Source organism: Takifugu flavidus, chromosome 7 (assembly GCF_003711565.1).
Source record: "Takifugu flavidus isolate HTHZ2018 chromosome 7, ASM371156v2, whole genome shotgun sequence".
In the NCBI taxonomy this organism is placed as follows: domain Eukaryota; kingdom Metazoa; phylum Chordata; class Actinopteri; order Tetraodontiformes; family Tetraodontidae; genus Takifugu; species Takifugu flavidus.
This window is the reverse complement of record NC_079526.1, coordinates 6,481,214-6,497,812: the sequence shown is the minus strand read 5'-3', so window position 1 is coordinate 6,497,812 and position 16,599 is coordinate 6,481,214. Positions and strand designations below refer to the sequence as shown.

Genomic DNA, 16,599 nt, shown 5'->3' with positions numbered 1-16,599 from the left:
AGTTGGAGAGAGTTTCCAGCAGAGAGAGCGCTCGGGCGCGATGCTGCGCGGCGCTGCTGGGCGGCGCACGCATCGATCCACGCAGCCAATCGTTGGTGATTTTTGGAAAGTGATCGGAGCTGCGGCCGCAATTCCGGGGCGGTGCGCGAGTTTAATACATGATGCTGGTTCGTGTTTTCAGCACCAGGTGACACTGAAACTAGTCACTTATAGTTCTGGCCAAAAATACGCGCAAAAGTGCGCGTTCACGGGTGTTTATTGAAACGGATCCAGTGAGAACTTTACAAGGGGTATACGTTCTAAAGCATCCAGCTGACTGTTTACAAAATTCTAGCAATATTGAAAATAAAGATATTTATTTGCTAATTTCTCAGAGGTTGTGCGCAAAAGAACAAATGTTCAGAGTTAGACTCCAGAAAATATTACATTTGTAGCACCCAGTGGACAGTGCCTAAAGGGTGTCTTTTATCAAACTGTCTTGTTGAACAAGAACGACGGATTGACGTGTTTATTGAACTATCCGAGACCTTGAATTACGTCCTGAACAGGGTGATAACATGTGGCTTTTATTAAATAACGGATCAACTTTGTATGTAAAATAACTTGCGCGTCCAGTACGGGTGGGGGGAAATGTCAACGCTAATGTCTGACAGAGCAACACAGAGCAAATCAAAGTGTTTCCAGTTGCAGACCTTCAGGGAGAGATTGCGAAACACTTCAGAAAATGTGGCCGTTGTGGTGATTCTTCATGTTGAAAATGCACTGAAGCCTGTTTGACAACCCTGATATGGAGGAACTCTGGTGTGGGACGCGCTGTTCTGGGTCGTCTCTTTCCTAAGACTCCTGTGGTCACATTGGGGACGTGGTCTAACAGCTATGTGTGCCACAACAGTATGTCGTGCAAGAGTTGCACGTTTCACTTGTCCTGAGAACAACAGAAATATCTGTGCTGCTGAAGACCCTGGCAACAAAAACCTCATCCATTTTAACCGCTACTATACCTCTGAGTGTGGGGCCGACCCAGCTCAGGAGGGGAACATGCTTGGTGCACTGGGACTGGTGTTTGCAGAAAACTCTGATTTTTTTCAAAATCTGAGTCAGTGAAGCCACAGAAGCCACATTCAACCACGTTTTAACAGTTAAAAGTGGGTCTTTGGATCTTTAATGAGTTTGCAACATATCCGCTTTTAGTCATCGCTGATGGTTTCAATGTCATTTCCACACAAACAAGGACTGCAGGGCTTCTACACCAAATAATGTCACTCGGAATCCTTAATGCGGATATTCATTGGTCTGCATTTCACCGAGCTGCTGATTCTGAATATACAGCACTGCCAGAAAGTTTTAGACAGAATAAAAATCAAATATTCTCCCATTAAGCTACGCTCAGAACGTCAGGCTGACAAATTAGACGCAGAATTTTAGAAAATTGCACTGTTTTGGATTCTCAGACGTCAAGAAAAACATGAACAAAACAGTTTGATCTCTATTTTTTAAGCCTTTGGATGAAACTAGACTTCCTTGACCACCTGCGTGGTGGTAGAAGCATCTAGGCTAGTAATTGATTAAAAAAAACAAAAAACACCTTATCATTGGAACATTAAAGTAAATATGAAACATGGGGGAAAACTTTCTGACTCCAATTGTTTGTTGTTGACTGTCATATTTCTGTGGCGTCACCCACATCCTGATGACATGATGCACCTGAGGCTTCTGCGCGCGGATGATCAATCTCGCGAGCTTCGTGGTGGCGCGTCACCAGTCGGGGAGGCTGAGGCAAGTTTGTGGCCCGCGTCGGTCTGCAGCTGCACTAAAGCTGACCAGCCAATCGGTGCAGCTCGCAGGTTGAAGCGGATGCTGCGTCGGGGAGAGCTGAGCTCGTTCATTCTCATTCTGGGTTTCACAGGCAGGTTTACATCATCACGTGCCCTCCTTCCATGTCTGGCACTAAAGGACTAACGGTTGTCTCCAAACCTGCTGCTCTGCTGGACCAACCACTACTTTCCTCTTTGTGGCATTTGTAGCATCGCTGCTCAGAAACGTCTGCAGGTCGCAGAGGTGCCTTTCTGTTCTTAACCTGCAGATTGGGTCATTTATTTTTTGTTTGGGGGGTGGGGGGGGGGGGGGGGGGGGCTTCATTGTGGTTTGAAACTTCCTGGTTAAAACAAGAGTTATGGGAATAATCGTCTGTGAAGGTTCTCAGTCATCAGGGTCGTGGTAATTCTGGTAGTTGAATCAACTAATCATGATATGATTCAATTACCACAATATGGGAATAATCACAAACGAAAACCTCTCTTATTCGGGTGATGATCGTGTTTTCGTCTTTGCAGGTTTATGTGCTTTTTCTTCTATTTTAATTCAAACAAATGTAAAAAGGTCAAATCTAAAGCTTCAAGTAGGATGCATGACATGGACTCATTGAATCAGGTCAATCCAGTTAATGATGAGTGTTGTCAGTTGGGTTCCTGACAGCACTATTCCTCACTAATAGTCCTTACTAGCAGGAGCTGTTAAAAGGGAGCCGTACCACCACCACAACCACCACCGCACTGACACACAAGTGTGTGTTTCCACAGGAAATACTTGAGTACTTTCAATTTTGCACCTTTGTTCCTTTTGAGGACACAGATTGTTTTAACGGCTTCATTCAAACAGACTGCTGTTGAGTCAAAGGGGAACTTTTCCATCCCTCTGTACTATGGTCTTCTGTTGAACCCCTCATGTTGTAGTTTCAGGCTGGAGCGTATATCAAAGTTTTTGGTTCTACTGGTTTGAATGTTTTGGGTTTCACACCACCTGACCTGATTCCCACTCCTGACCTCAGGACTGAACTGTCAACCACTCAATACGGGAAGTTGGGCCCCTGCCGCAGCCAAGGACGCTCTTAGAGTTGCTGCAGTGTGTGTGTGGGGCGGTAACTCTGATCTGATTCAGAACAGGATGAAAACACAAATGCTAATATTAAAACATGCATTGGCTTTTATTTTTGAGAGCCAGCTGCACAACTGTGGTTCAGTATTACGATGCCAGTTGTGAAACTGTATTAATAGTGGTTCATATGAAATATACTGAGTCAACTGATCCCAAATTGATTTTAGTTTAAATTTAACCTGCGACATCGACTCAGGGGCCAGCAACGCTGTTAACATGGTGAATTCATGGCGCTACAGAGAGAATGATGTTTGAAACTTACGCAGAAGCATCACGTGACAGAATAAATACAGGAAAGTTAGAGAAGACAGTGCCAGGACGAGCGCTCATGTGTGGTTCAGAGACAGTGGCACTGAGGGAAAGACAGGAAGAGATGATGATGTTGGGGATCTGGTTGGGATCAGGAATGAGTTCATCACACCCGCAATGTGCTGAAGATGAAGCCAGAGACTGGGCATGAAGTGGGAATTTACTCTACCTGTAGAAGGATGCTGAGAGACTTGTGGCAGTGAGAGGATGTGAAGGTTAGATAGACACTTGATTATCAAGAAACATACAAACCAGTAATGAAATGTCTGAAACTCCCCTCGTGTAGAGCAGAAGTGTAAAAGAAGCAGAACCCCCAGGCTCAAACCTACTCAATTCAGTTGGCAACAGTTAAACTGTGGTCTAAGCTGCTGGCACATCAACTCTCTGTTGTTCACGATGGACCAAGAACACACACCGCGCCACCGCACCATCCTTCCAACCACTCTGCTGCACAGGGCAGATAGGAAAGAGTCTCCTACACACACATGCATGCTCACGTCCTCGTATGCGAGCTACTGCAACTGTTGACATGTGGCATTTGTGGCAAGTCCTCACCCACCTATAAAGAATACAACACAATGAGATGTGCGACCAAAAGCGGTAGACTTCACTGACGCTGGCTGAGCCCGTCTTGTAAATGTTGCCCTTTCTGACCTTTAAACTGCAGTGGACGCGTGTCCCCACGAGGTGGCGGTAAATTCATGAAAAGAAAATGAGCTTCAGCCAGGTGAAAAATGATGCTTGGGTGTTTTTCTGGAATATTTTTCAGATTCAGCACTAATAATTGTCTTTTCAGCGTTTTCTGGTTTTTCAGGTTGGTGAAAGATAAACGGCAGAGCTGCTCTGAAGGGTTTTTAATAAAAAATGTCAATCTAAATATCTCAAGGAGGGTGTGTTTGGCTCAAACACCAGCCTGACAATGTACGTTTACATGTGGACAGTAGTGATACAGTGCAATTATATTACATTACTGTAGTGTCACATTTAATTTCTAATTTATTTTATCCCAAAACACCAATTATCCTACTGTTTCTCAAATAGAAGTGAATTACCCTGCCGCCACTCCCTCAGTATCCCCCCTCCTTCCTCCTCTTTCTTGCAGGTAAGGTGCACAGGAAGTAGAGCCGGTGACACTGAACCCTTCACCTGGGAGAGAGGAAGGCGGGGTTGCAGCATAATGCTGCCGTACACAAAGGGAGAAAGAGGCTTGTGTAAGGAAAACCCTGAGAGAAATGTTGTGAAAACCATAAAAAAAGAGCCACGCTCGGTAGGACTGCGGTACAGCCACAGGACTGGTTCAGGTAAACGACCTTTTCCCTCGTTACTGACAGGTTTACACCAGTCTGTAACAACTGCTGACAATCTCCTCTCTGTGTTCAGTGTTTTGCTGACACTTGTAGCACAGATATTAATTACTTAGTAACAGGTGAGACTATAGCACACGCATCACTAGTCAGGCTTCTTTGGCGCTTGCCGGTTTGATGCTGCTGGTTGAATTCCTGGACCAGGCTTGCTCATGAGGTTCCAGTTGAGACCAGAAGAGGACCTCATTCATCATAGTGGCAAGTTCAGATTTGACTAAAATTTCCATAGTCATTATTTTGTTGTTGTAGCCTGCTGCTAAAAGCAGAGATGGAGGCGTTGTTGTTTTGGACCAATATAATGGGCCAACTTGCATGCTGCTTTGTAAATCAGGACAATAACGCGGATTAATAAGTTACAGGTCTCATAAATGATTCGGGTCTTTGCCGTCTTCTTTTCGTGCAGGATAGCCAGCAGCTGGACGCCTGAGCACCATGGCTCAAGATGTTGAGTCTGGTATGTCTCCCTCAGATTCTGTCCTTTTTTTCTGCCTCTCATTAGCTGTGGCTTAACTGATGGTGAATCAGAGATATCTAAGTGGTCATTTTTCTTCTCCATGGGTTGATCTGGGGTATTTTGTGGATGGGTGTTGACACAAAGACACCAGCGTGTCTGTGGTTTGTCTGTGGATGTGTCTGATGAAGCCTTGTGTCTACCGCTGTGGCGGTGCCAACAGCCATCCTTACGCGTTCTTCACAGGATTCACATGGGAGGTGCGAGCCAACAGCCGTCAGTACCACGAAAACATGCAGAAGAAGTCCCTCTTGTGCTTCCGCTGGGGACGACAGTCGGTAAGACACATGCCGGGACTCCCTTCTCCGCCCGCCTCTGTGCTCGGACACCTGTTGACACCTGTTGACACCCTGCACATTAAAAGTGCGTTTGAGCATCGCTCTGTGTTGGTTGCCAGGACAATTTGGTGCGCAGCTACAAGTACTCCCCCCTGACTTTCCTGCCCATGACGCTGTTTGAGCAATTCCAGCGAGTGGCCAACCTCTACTTCCTCCTCATGGTAGTGTTGCAGGTCAGTTGCTCCTCACGCTCACATCTTCATATCGCATCATCTATAGATCTATACAGTCGGTCCATATATGCCCAACACAAATATATTCCTGTCCATAACAGCTCTGAGCAACATACATAAATTGTAGTGAAGCAATCAGAGGGCAGGAGTTGGGTTCCGCACCAGTGATGTGTCACGCTGGTGAAAAAAGGTGGAGAAAAACGCTTCTGTACTGTTTTAAAATTGTCCTGTTTTTGCTCAGAATCACTGAAACAACCTTTTATTTTGATTGATTCATTTAATCAGCGTTCACAACGGGACATTGACCATTTATGTTTTTCATATTTAGACATATTTATCAAAGGGAAATTGCTTCTAACTTCAACTGAACGCTTTCCTGTTACTCCAGTATTTAAACAAACACAGCAAATATTAAAACAACAGTTTCAGTCAGGCTCTGGGAGCCTGCAGAGGTTTGATTTGCTCGCCAGGGTCCAAATGCAACATTATTTTTGATCAAATCCACCAGCAGCTGGTCTCTTCTTCTCTCTCTAAATGAGTTTCTGTGTTGTGCTTTAAATCTGTATTTATTATTTGTATGTCTCTGTATGTCCTTTCCTGGGTGTCTCCTGTGCCAGCCTGTCCCACTATTCCGTCTCTCTCCTGTTGTCCCTCATCTGTGCCTCCTTGTTTCTGCCTCTCCTTTGTGTACGTTAGCCCTTTTGTCTGTTTTTGAGTTTCCTGTCTAACCAGTTTCTCAGGGCTTCTCCTGATTTTTCTACCATTTCATTTATTTGGGTCCTTTCAGCCATTTCATTTATCCCAGAGACAGTGATGTAGATGTGGTGTATCCGGATCCTCCAGGGCCATCTGTCCAGCCAACACCTACTAAAACCTTCGGAGGACATTTGCATTCCAATTTTACGCTCGCTTCTCTTGCAAATATCAGAATATTTGCATGACGCAGTTGCTTGAATCCTAAATTATTTTCATCATGTATCCGTTTGTCTTGTTGGACTTTCTTAGGTAGCAGATATGGCTTGGTTTAGTTTATTAGCACAGTTACATATTTAATTTCCGCTCCTTATCTGTGCCCCCTCCTTCGCCGTGTTTAATTGCCTTCTTTCTCTTCTACATGCGCTTTGTTAGAAAAACAAAAGAAGCCTTTCAAGTTCGCCTGGATCCTCGGGTGAACATGGAGGGGAAAAATAAACATACTGTTTATTGTTAACCAATGCTGTTAAGCAGCAGTTCACATAAGCTTTCAAAACTCCATAGGAAAGCCCGGCCTCGCTGCGTCATTACTGCCTTTGTGATTTCCCGAGTGCTGTGTAACGTGCGTGCGTGTGTGCATGTGTGTTTGCCTGCTTGCAGTGTGTCCCGGCCATCTCCTCTGTACCGTGGTACATCAGCATGATCCCCCTGGTCATGGTGCTCACTGTCAGAGGCATGAAAGACATCATCGGAGACATGGTGAGGACTGCGGCCGCCCCGAACCCCCGTCTCAGTGTTGGTGTTGCACAGGGTAGAAACATCCCGTAGAGGAGAGCGGATCCACTCGCACAGACGAGCCCGTACACAAATATTTGTGCAGCTTGGAGCGTGAAGCTGCGCATCCTTCACCTAAGCACGAGTGCACTCCTTTCTCCCCTTCATTGTCCTCATTGACTCTTTGTCCTCCCCTCACTGACAAAACCAATCATCCCAGTGGCATTAATTTCCCCTCTCCTACCAGTGAAGCATTTCCTTTTAAATGCAGGCATGATGTTTTGCATGGAGAATTCTCTGGTTAAGTGCATTGCTGAGTTACGGTCGTTAACAGCTCTGGGTGAAACGCTTGCTTGACCCCTCTCTATTGACTAATCATTTAGTGGAGGGTGTAAATCTCCCAGCTGGTGTCACTGCAGAGCCCTGTACCGGTGCCTCTTCCTTCTCCTGTTCAACCTTCCACGGCCACCCTCGCTCCATCTCAGATGTTGACTGTCCAACAGTCTCTTTCTCCATCACTGGCACACATTTTAAACCTGTTCTCTCTCTCTCTCTCTCTTTTTGATCTGGCTCTGTGCGTCTGCTTTAGGCAAGGAGACGCAGTGACTCCCAGGTTAACTCGCAACCCTGCGATGTTCTCATCTCTAAGAGGTGAGGACAAAGACTGTGGGTTATTCTCTGTGGACTCAGTGTTGGTTCCAGTTAGCAACAACCCTCTAATGAAGCTCTAATGAAGTGTGAATGAGTGAATCACTCGATGGTCCCTCTGTGTATTAGAGATGGTACAGAGAGCATAGAAATAGACGGTATAACTTCTGCAGGCATCAGAGGCAGCTCAGTTTAAGCTTGTTGTGCAGACAAGTGCAAAGATGGAGTTTTTGTAAATATTTTGTTTATAAAATTTATTCTGACTCTATTTTGGATTCTTGATTCTCACGTTCCCTTTCTAATAAACAGCATTTAGAGGGAAGCAGGAAATAAATAAGCATTTTTGTAACATGTTTTAGGAGGCGAAAGGAATTAAAAATAATAATAAGCTTAAAATCGAACCTCTTCCTTCCAAACCGAATTCTCAAACACCATTAAACGGCCAAACAAGCCAGACAAAATGCTGCACAGTTACAGCTCTGCTCATGAAAGAAGAAAACAACATGAAACAAGATTTAAAACAGAATCAACAAAACAAAAGAAACAATCCCTTCGGATTCAAACGCTGTGTGGCTGATTCTCCACGCAGCGTTTTAAGTAACAGTTCAGGGTCAAGATTTATACTGTCCAACATTGACTTTTCGCCTCTAAAGCATTCCAGAACACAGTTGCTATTTTCTCAGTGTTGGCGAGAACCAAACTGATAAATGTCATGTTATGTGAAACGTTTAACTGACCGTGGTGTGTCTCAGTTTCAGCACAGTGCAGTGGAAGGATATCATTGTGGGAGATCTGCTGCGGATCCACAAAGACCAAGTCATCCCTGTGAGACATGTATAAAAACAGATACTGACAGGACTGTTCAGAAAAAAGCATCGATCGTATGAAAATGTTTTCATTAACTGCAACATTTGGAGACAGCAGCAAGGATCAGTTCACACTTGGGATGGTCGTTGTGTCATTTTTCCCTCTAGGCGGACCTTCTCCTTTTGTCTAGTTCAGAGCCTCACAGTCTGTGTTATGTGGAGACAGCGGACATCGATGGGTAAGAAACACAATCTGGTTCTGCCGAGTAAAGGACTCATGACGATTGAAGGCAGTGGAAAAAAATAATCAGAAAGTGTAGATACAATTTATTGTAATAGAAGATGTAGTAGGAATAAAGCCTCCCCTGAAGGGTCAACAGTGTTGTGGTGAAGCCTGGAAGACTGTCTGACTGGGGCTGGGGAGGCTGATAAAACAGGAATTTAAAGGCAATAGCAAACGAGGGAGCCACAAAGTGAATGGCTATAAATGAGGCAGGCGTGCTGCTATTTGACAATGAGGTCAGCTGGCAGGAGCAGCTTTACAGCCCTAGATGATAGTATTAAAGGGTGTGTGACAAACGTGGAATAACAGGAAAAAACAAGTGGAGAAATCAAATCCAAACAGCATTGCTACACCAGAAGTTTTTTTTAATTGCTTTTTTCCCCAAAACTATCAAACTCTTTACGGTGCCCACAGTTTTACTGATTATTTCTGTGGAAATGGAACAAAAAGTAAGAGCTTTAAAACCATCTGCTATTTTGCTATATGCAGGGAGACTAACCTCAAATACCGACAAGCACTCGATGCTACTCACAATGCCCTGACCTCTGACCCCTCACAGGAAGTCCTTGCAGCTTTCGATGGTAAGTGCAATTTGACCCCAGTCTTGGAATACAGAAGCTTGAATGACTCGCTAGTCTGATTTTTATCTTATTTTGATGGTCTATGAGGATATTTTTGGGCTTAACAAATAGCTGTCACTTAAATGTAAGCTAGCATATGCTATACATACTGTATGTTAGCTTACATATATTTATAGTTTGACTGTAAGCGCTTGTGCAACATGTACAGGTGTGGTGTTGTGTGAGGAGCCAAACAATCGCCTATACAGTTTCAGAGGACAGCTGCACTGGAGGGAAGAGTGTCTCCTGCTGGACCATCAGCACATCCTCCTGAGGGGAACAATCCTACGCAACACTCAGTTCGCCTACGGCCTGACAATATATGCCGGTACTTGTAGACTTTCACAATCCATAAACTGGGATATGAGTGATTTGCTGGAAATTTTATGACTTTCCGATGATTTGTTCATCACGTGGTTGGTGAGGAAACTTGATTTATGAATCAGCCATTCAGAAAAGTTGACAATTCCACAGGAAAACCTGCGCTGGACCGCTTTTCCATCCACCTATCTGTATTTCACCTTCTCCTGCTCCTCTGCTTTTGTCAATGACACGTTTTATTAGGCGGAATACATTATACTCCTAATTATGGACAGTACTTAACTCCTGCTGCTGCGGGTCTGTTAAAGTCTGGCTCCTCCTGTCTTTAAGTGATCATTGATCGGATATTACTGGGCCAGGCGGAGGTGTCATGGATCTCACCACTCTGACCCTTTCAGTTCTGGTAAAGAAGATCAATAGATCAAATTCTTCTGGAGATGGGTTTTATACCGTTCATCAGTGCCTGTCTATTGGCTTGACCTCAGTTCAGCCGGATTCTAACTATATCTGCACGCACACACTTGATGCGACTTGTTCCGAAGCCCGCAGATCAAGGTCGACGCGCTGTTGCAGCCGGGCTGGGTCAGACCGAGTTTCCCTCTGTGGGCAGTTTCAAGATTGGTCGCAGTCTTTTGTCATTTCTCCTCAAGTCCTTTGGCGGTTTATGTGAAAAGTACACATTCCTTCAAAACATAATGCAATACTTTATTGATCCCTGCAAATTCTCCCATCCCTCTGACCTCCTGGCAGCGGGGTCAAACAACCCTGGAACTTATAGGAATTCAGCATATCGCTTAAGGGCACAACAGCAGATACTTCCTGACACGAGGGCTTGAACTTTCACCCTCTGGCTGCAGGATGGACTCTTTGTTTGGCCGGGTGTGTTTATAGTTCTATTTTCCGTGCCAGGCGCAGACACTAAGATCCTGAGGAACTGCGGGAAGCTGCGAGTAAAGAGAACCAAAACTGAAAAAGTTTTCAACAAAGTGGTGATTGGGGTGAGTGGGTTGAGTGTAGGGGGTTGAGTTCACGCCCAGAGTGGCACTAAAATCTGTGTCTGGATCTGTAGATAGTCCTCTGCATTCTGCTGGTGGCTCTGCTCCTTGGTGTCGGCTGTGGTGTGTTTTCAAGCTGGGCCATGAGCCATCCGTTCCTTTCCGCCACGGTGGTGAACGGCAGCCCCGCCTACACGGGCTTCCTCCTTTCCTGGAGCTACATCATCTTACTCAGTCCTGCCATGCCCATAACGCTCTACATCACGTTAGTCCACGACGTCGCACCCCTCCGAAGGGAAAATGTCCATCTGTGTGGCGTCTGACTGTCTCTGTGCGTCTGCAGATTTGAGATCATCCATACGGTGCACAGCAGGTTCATCGGCTGGGATTTGGAGATGTACTGGGAGAAGGATGACAGGCCGGCACAGGTGCGGAATACCTCGCTGAGTGAGGAGCTCGGCCAAGTAGGATACCTGTTGAGTGACAAAACGGGGACGTTGACCCAAAACCGGCTGCTCTTCAGACAGTGCTGCATCGCCGGGGAGATTTATGGTATTTACATCTGAAACTAACTGTCTGGCTCTGGCTTTAATCAGAACAGAGACAGAGGTTTTTTTTTATATATATCCAGAGTAAATAAAATCTGATTCCCATCAATATGCCCGATATGTGATCGACCGTCCACATTTCAAACCACTATAGTCAAATAATTTCCTTTACTTTTACCCACAGGTGATGTGTCAGTCAGGGTGGAGGACACTCAGGTAATTCCTCTCTTCTTGGTGAATCCTTTCATGTGTCCATGTGCCCATTTGGATGCCCACAATCCTGCCTAAAGCATATAGACTAGAGAATATTTGTTACCTGCAGCGTTCCACCATTCTCCCCATGTCTAAGCAGCCCATGGACTTGAGCTGGAATCCCTTCTCCTGCGGCGGTCTCTTCCTGTCAGCTCCCAGCCTGGTGGACAAGCTGAGAAGGCAGGAGTGTCCACTCAGCCTACAGTTCCTCAGAGCTCTGTCTCTGTGTCACACTGTCATGGCTCAGTGGGACAAAGGTTGTTCATGTTATTGTTTATTGCTGTTCTGATGACTCTTTGAGTTGTCCAGTACATGGAAGGAAATGTTACTAAACCACTGGTCTGGGCCTGGATCTGACATGTGGTGCGAGCAGAGAGGTGATTGGCATGTTTACCTGCTTTGCTTCTATCTGCGTTCCTCCAGAGACTCTGGTTTACCAGGCTGCATCCCCAGATGAGGAAGCTCTAGTTGGAGCAGCCAGGGAGCTCGGCTGGGTATTTCTTTCCAGGACAAGAGACTTCGTCACTGTCTCCGAGCTGGGTGTTGCCCGCCAGTATCAGCTACTGGCTCTGCTGGACTTCACCAGCCAAAGGAGGCGCATGTCTGTGCTGGGTGAGAGTATACTATACACACAGCCTGTATAAATGAGCAGATTTACTCATATTTAATACATCACAATCTCTTTTGTGCTAGTAACGTTTTTGCTTCTGTTGTAATTTTTCTGAATAAACCAGCAAGTTTGGTTGTGTTTTTCTTTTAGTGCGGGAGCCAGAGGGGGGGATAAAACTTTACTGTAAAGGAGCAGACATAGTAATTCTGGAGCGATTGCAGAAGGACTTTCCATATCAGGAGAGGATTGAAGGCGCCTTGGAGGTGAGCTGAAATTGCTATTGAACCAGTCTTGGGTGCACTATACAATTTATATGACTCCCTGATGTCGTTTCTCATGTCTATATAGTGCCGTTTAAGATCACGTGTGGGGTTTTTTTCAACCTCAGTTGACAAGCGGTGTTCGGCTCACTTTCTGTGTCGACCTTTGAAACCAAGTGTAATTTCCAACTTTGCAATGTCCTCGTGTCACTCACATCTGTGTTTTTCAGGGATTTGATGATTTAGCAGATGTAATGAAAAATCATCATTTGAAGTCATATTAAATGTTTTCATTCATTATGACAAAAGAACGCCTCACTGCCAGTACTAAAAAATACACAAAAAAATGACCAATGACCCAAGGGCAATATGCTCTTAAAGCCCAAGTCAACACCTTTCATTCATTTGCAGAACCTGCTGAACAAACCTAGAGGCCATTTGTCTCATATTGTTGACATTTCTGAACAAAGCACCATCTTTAGCGATCATATACAAACTCTGACCACATGGACATTTTGCTAAAAGAGTTTTCGACTAGAGCTCTAGCCGCACACACTCAGCAGGAAGTTTAGGCAAACAACCAGCTAATAATTAATCTGCAGCCTGTAGAATAGCACATTAACTTGTTTTCCTGCAGTTGTTTGCACAGGCATGTCTGAGGACTTTGTGTGTTGCGGTTCGATCTGTTCCTGAGGCATCATGGGAGCACTGGAGTAACACTCTGGCTCGGTCTGCTACTATGGCGACCTGTGACCGTGACGCGCTGCTGGAAAAGCTGTATGATCAGATGGAAAGAGAGCTGCAGGTGGGCTCTTCCTCGGTTTGATTTTTTTTTTTCTTGGTACATATATTTTATTTGTCAGTCCTCAGTGGTGAGCATTGACGAAGTGTGATCAATACAGATAACTGTCTGAATAAACCTTGGGCTTAATGGTTTCTGCTCTTCGTGGATCAATCCTATGTATTGTTTTGTGTCTGGAGGTGAAACAGGACTTATATCATCTCTTTGTCTCATTGTTGTAGTCGTGCTGATATTTCCAATATTTTGCCGGAATGGTAAAATCCATGATGTTTTCCAGCTTCTAGGTGTGACGGCTATAGAGGACCGGCTCCAGGAGGGAGTTCCTGAGACAATTGCCCTTCTCCAGCAGGCTGGGCTTAAAGTGTGGGTACTGACCGGGGACAAGAAAGGTATTCCGCCCCTGAGCACTGGGTCGTGAGAATGGCACCATCTTCGATGCTGAGCGGTAGCTGTGCGAAATCAAACTCTCCCTGAGGCCCCCCCCCTGTCCCTGTTCTCCATCCTAGAGACTGCAGTGAATATTGGATACTCTTGCAAACTGTTGGATGCTGATACCAGATTACTGGAATGGCAGGAGCTGAGGTAAGCAATGATAAAAATACACAAAGACAGACAGGAACACAGTCAGGCCGCATGGCTGCTCTTTGTTTTGTCCATGCAGGCAGATACTGCAGTCTCCAGACCCAGGGGCCACTTTCTTAAAGGCCAGGCACACAGAGGTCTGGGCTGTAGAAAAGGACAGTTCTGGCACAAAGACTGCCGTGGTCCTGACTGGACCTGAATTGGTAAACATCATTCTGCATCGGGTGGATTATTCTAGGAACAAATAGTAGAAATGTGCATCGCACTAACACATTGCAAAAACATATCACCATTAGGCAGAGTTCAATCAGAGACCAGAGTGGGGGGCCACATTCATGAGCCTGGCCAAACAGTGTCAGTCAGTGCTGTGCTGCCGCGTGACCCCGGGACAAAAGGCCGACATCGTCACTCTGGTCAGGAAACACACCGACTCTGTGACCATGTCCATCGGGGACGGAGCCAACGACGTAAACATGATCAAGAGTAAGTCAGGCCAAGCCAAGTTTAATCGATATTCTAGTGTCCCTCCTGCCCCTGCATTCTCACATCCGTCTCCGGTTCTTCTCCAACCCCAGCGGCTCATGTTGGTGTGGGAATAGCAGGAGTGGAAGGAGGTCAGGCGGTGCAGAATGCAGATTTTGCGCTCTCCCAGTTCAGATTCTTGCAGAGGCTGTTGCTGGTCCACGGGCGCTGGTCCTATAGACGCATTTCCCTCTTCTTGCACTTCTTCCTGTTTAAGACCGTCAGCTTTGCTCTCGTGCACATATGGTTTGCTTTTTACAATGGCTACAGCGCTCAGGTGAGACTCCACCTGATGAAATTCAGTGCCACAGACTCAGAGTATAAACACAGACAAATAATCAATAAAGACGATAAACGTCTGCCTGTTTTGCAGTCCTTGTATGAGATGTGGAATATCGCTTTCTACACTGTCTTCTACACATTGGTCCCCGTCATGCTCATGGCCTATTTTGAGCAGGTGAGATATTTATTCATTTTCATAAGGAGTTATTTCAGTTCTCCTGAGTCTGCATTCTTTGTGTTGTAGGATGTGAGTGCAGAGAGCAGTCTGAGCTGGCCGGAGCTGTACAGACCCGGTCTGAGACGGGAGCTCACCACCCCCTTCACCCTGTCCATGTCCCTCCTGCATGCCGTCTATGCGTCGGTTGTTTATTTCTTCATCCCGTGCGGAGTTTTCCACAACACAGCCTTCGACTACCAGACCATGGCAGTCACCGTGGCCATGTCAGCCATGTTTACTGCCACCACTGAGGTCAGAACTGTAATAGTTCAGTCCAAAAACATGCAGAGAGACTTCATAGTTCTTCTGCATGTGTGTGTGTGTGTGTGTGTGTGTGTGTCCTGTGATGGACCTGTCTATGGTGTGCTCCAGGGACAGACTCTCAAACCTGACTGGGAATCAAAACTGGTGCAACTACAAGACTGTAGAAGCATTTTACACAGTTTAAACATTTAACTGGGTTGTTAATGTTTCTATCAGCCGTCCCCTCACACACCCTCAGCTGTACATTGAAGCACATCTGAACTTTGATTTGAGACACAGAGACTGATCCAGTGTGGTTAAAAACAGTGTTACAGTAGTATTTATCACTTTAGTCCGTAAAAGAGTGACTTAGGGTTTTTTTATTTGTCTTTCAGATCGGGCTGGTCACCCAGTACTGGACCAAGTTCAACGTGGCATCTGTGATTGTCTCTGTGATACTGTTCTTCCTCGTTAACAGGATCACGCAGAGTCATTTCCTTTTTCGGAAGTCACCCCTCGATTATCCGTTTGTTGGTATGGTTCCACTCAAGTGGTTGATTGCTGCCTATTTTCGACCTCCACCACTAAGGGAACTGCTGCCTTAGAGCGAATTGTGATATCACATGAGCAGAACTGCAGAGTAATGAGACATTTTGGTGATGCCTGTTTGTTTTTCCTCAGGCGTGTTTGAAAATGCTTTCGCCAGCCCGGTGGTGTGGCTCACGGCTCTGCTGTCTACGTGGATGGCTGTGTTACCCTCGGTGACTGTGCGGGCTCTCTCTGTCATCCTCCGGGTTCATGATAAACACAAGGTGAGACAGGCGAAGGTGGAATTGGAGGCATTATCAGTCTGCAAACCACTTAGGAAGAAAACCAGACTCGTCTGGACGTTAGAACGCAACAATGTTTGGACCCAGCGGGGAAGCTTTTGTCTATCCGTGTCTGTGTTTTTTCCATAATTGGTTCAAGACGTGTCGCATTTTGCGAAGGTTACAAGCGAGCATCAGTTCTCTGGTCACGCGCCTCTTGGATGTAGCATTAGCGCGCTAAAGCCTCAGCGGTCGGGTCACTGATGTGGTTCTGTGTGTGATGCAGATTCACAGTGTTCCCCACCGGCCAGTGGAGCTGAAGTCAGCTCTGCGAAGGGGAGTCACTCCCCGCCGTTCCTCTTACGCCCTCTCTCAGGAAGCCGGGCCCAGGTACCTCTTCACTTCAGGGATCGACAGCCACGGCACCACAGCACTAGTTGCGAAGGCGACCAAGGGCCGTAACTTCAGTGCCAGAAGTCTAAATTCACACGGACAGTAGCGATAAAACAAGGAAGTTTGACTGATCACGCCATAAAACCAACTGCTGCAAGTTTTATGGGCAGTGATATGTAGCTGTAATGTTTCATCAAAGCAAATCATATAAAGAACAAAGCATCTACTTTTTTAATTAATGTATACATTCTATTTATGTCATCATTCATATTTACAAATCAAAACAGACCAAATAAAGCAGCAACACCAC

General features: G+C 45.7%; 1 protein-coding gene across 2 annotated transcripts; it reads left to right on the top strand.

Moving 5' to 3' along the window:
- Positions 1 to 4,364: 4,364 nt before the first annotated feature.
- On the top strand, positions 4,365 to 16,598 carry atp8b3 (ATPase phospholipid transporting 8B3). Of its 2 annotated transcripts, none has more exons than XM_057038763.1 (29): positions 4,365 to 4,544; positions 4,752 to 4,805; positions 5,011 to 5,061; positions 5,305 to 5,396; positions 5,516 to 5,629; positions 6,983 to 7,081; positions 7,686 to 7,747; positions 8,497 to 8,569; positions 8,719 to 8,789; positions 9,323 to 9,414; positions 9,623 to 9,781; positions 10,684 to 10,772; positions 10,844 to 11,034; positions 11,113 to 11,321; positions 11,502 to 11,533; positions 11,670 to 11,826; positions 11,993 to 12,181; positions 12,330 to 12,442; positions 13,077 to 13,244; positions 13,519 to 13,630; positions 13,748 to 13,823; positions 13,903 to 14,026; positions 14,120 to 14,306; positions 14,399 to 14,622; positions 14,719 to 14,802; positions 14,872 to 15,096; positions 15,483 to 15,621; positions 15,769 to 15,899; positions 16,183 to 16,598. In XM_057038763.1, the coding sequence occupies exons 3-29, from the start codon at positions 5,040 to 5,042 to the stop codon at positions 16,393 to 16,395; spliced, it is 3,447 nt and encodes a 1,148-aa protein (XP_056894743.1). In that variant the 5' UTR covers positions 4,365 to 4,544; positions 4,752 to 4,805; positions 5,011 to 5,039; the 3' UTR covers positions 16,396 to 16,598. The 2 variants fall into 2 exon arrangements, with proteins under 2 accessions (XP_056894743.1, XP_056894742.1); XM_057038762.1 differs by having other exon boundaries at positions 4,624 to 4,805.
- The last annotated feature ends 1 nt before the right edge of the window (position 16,599 follows it).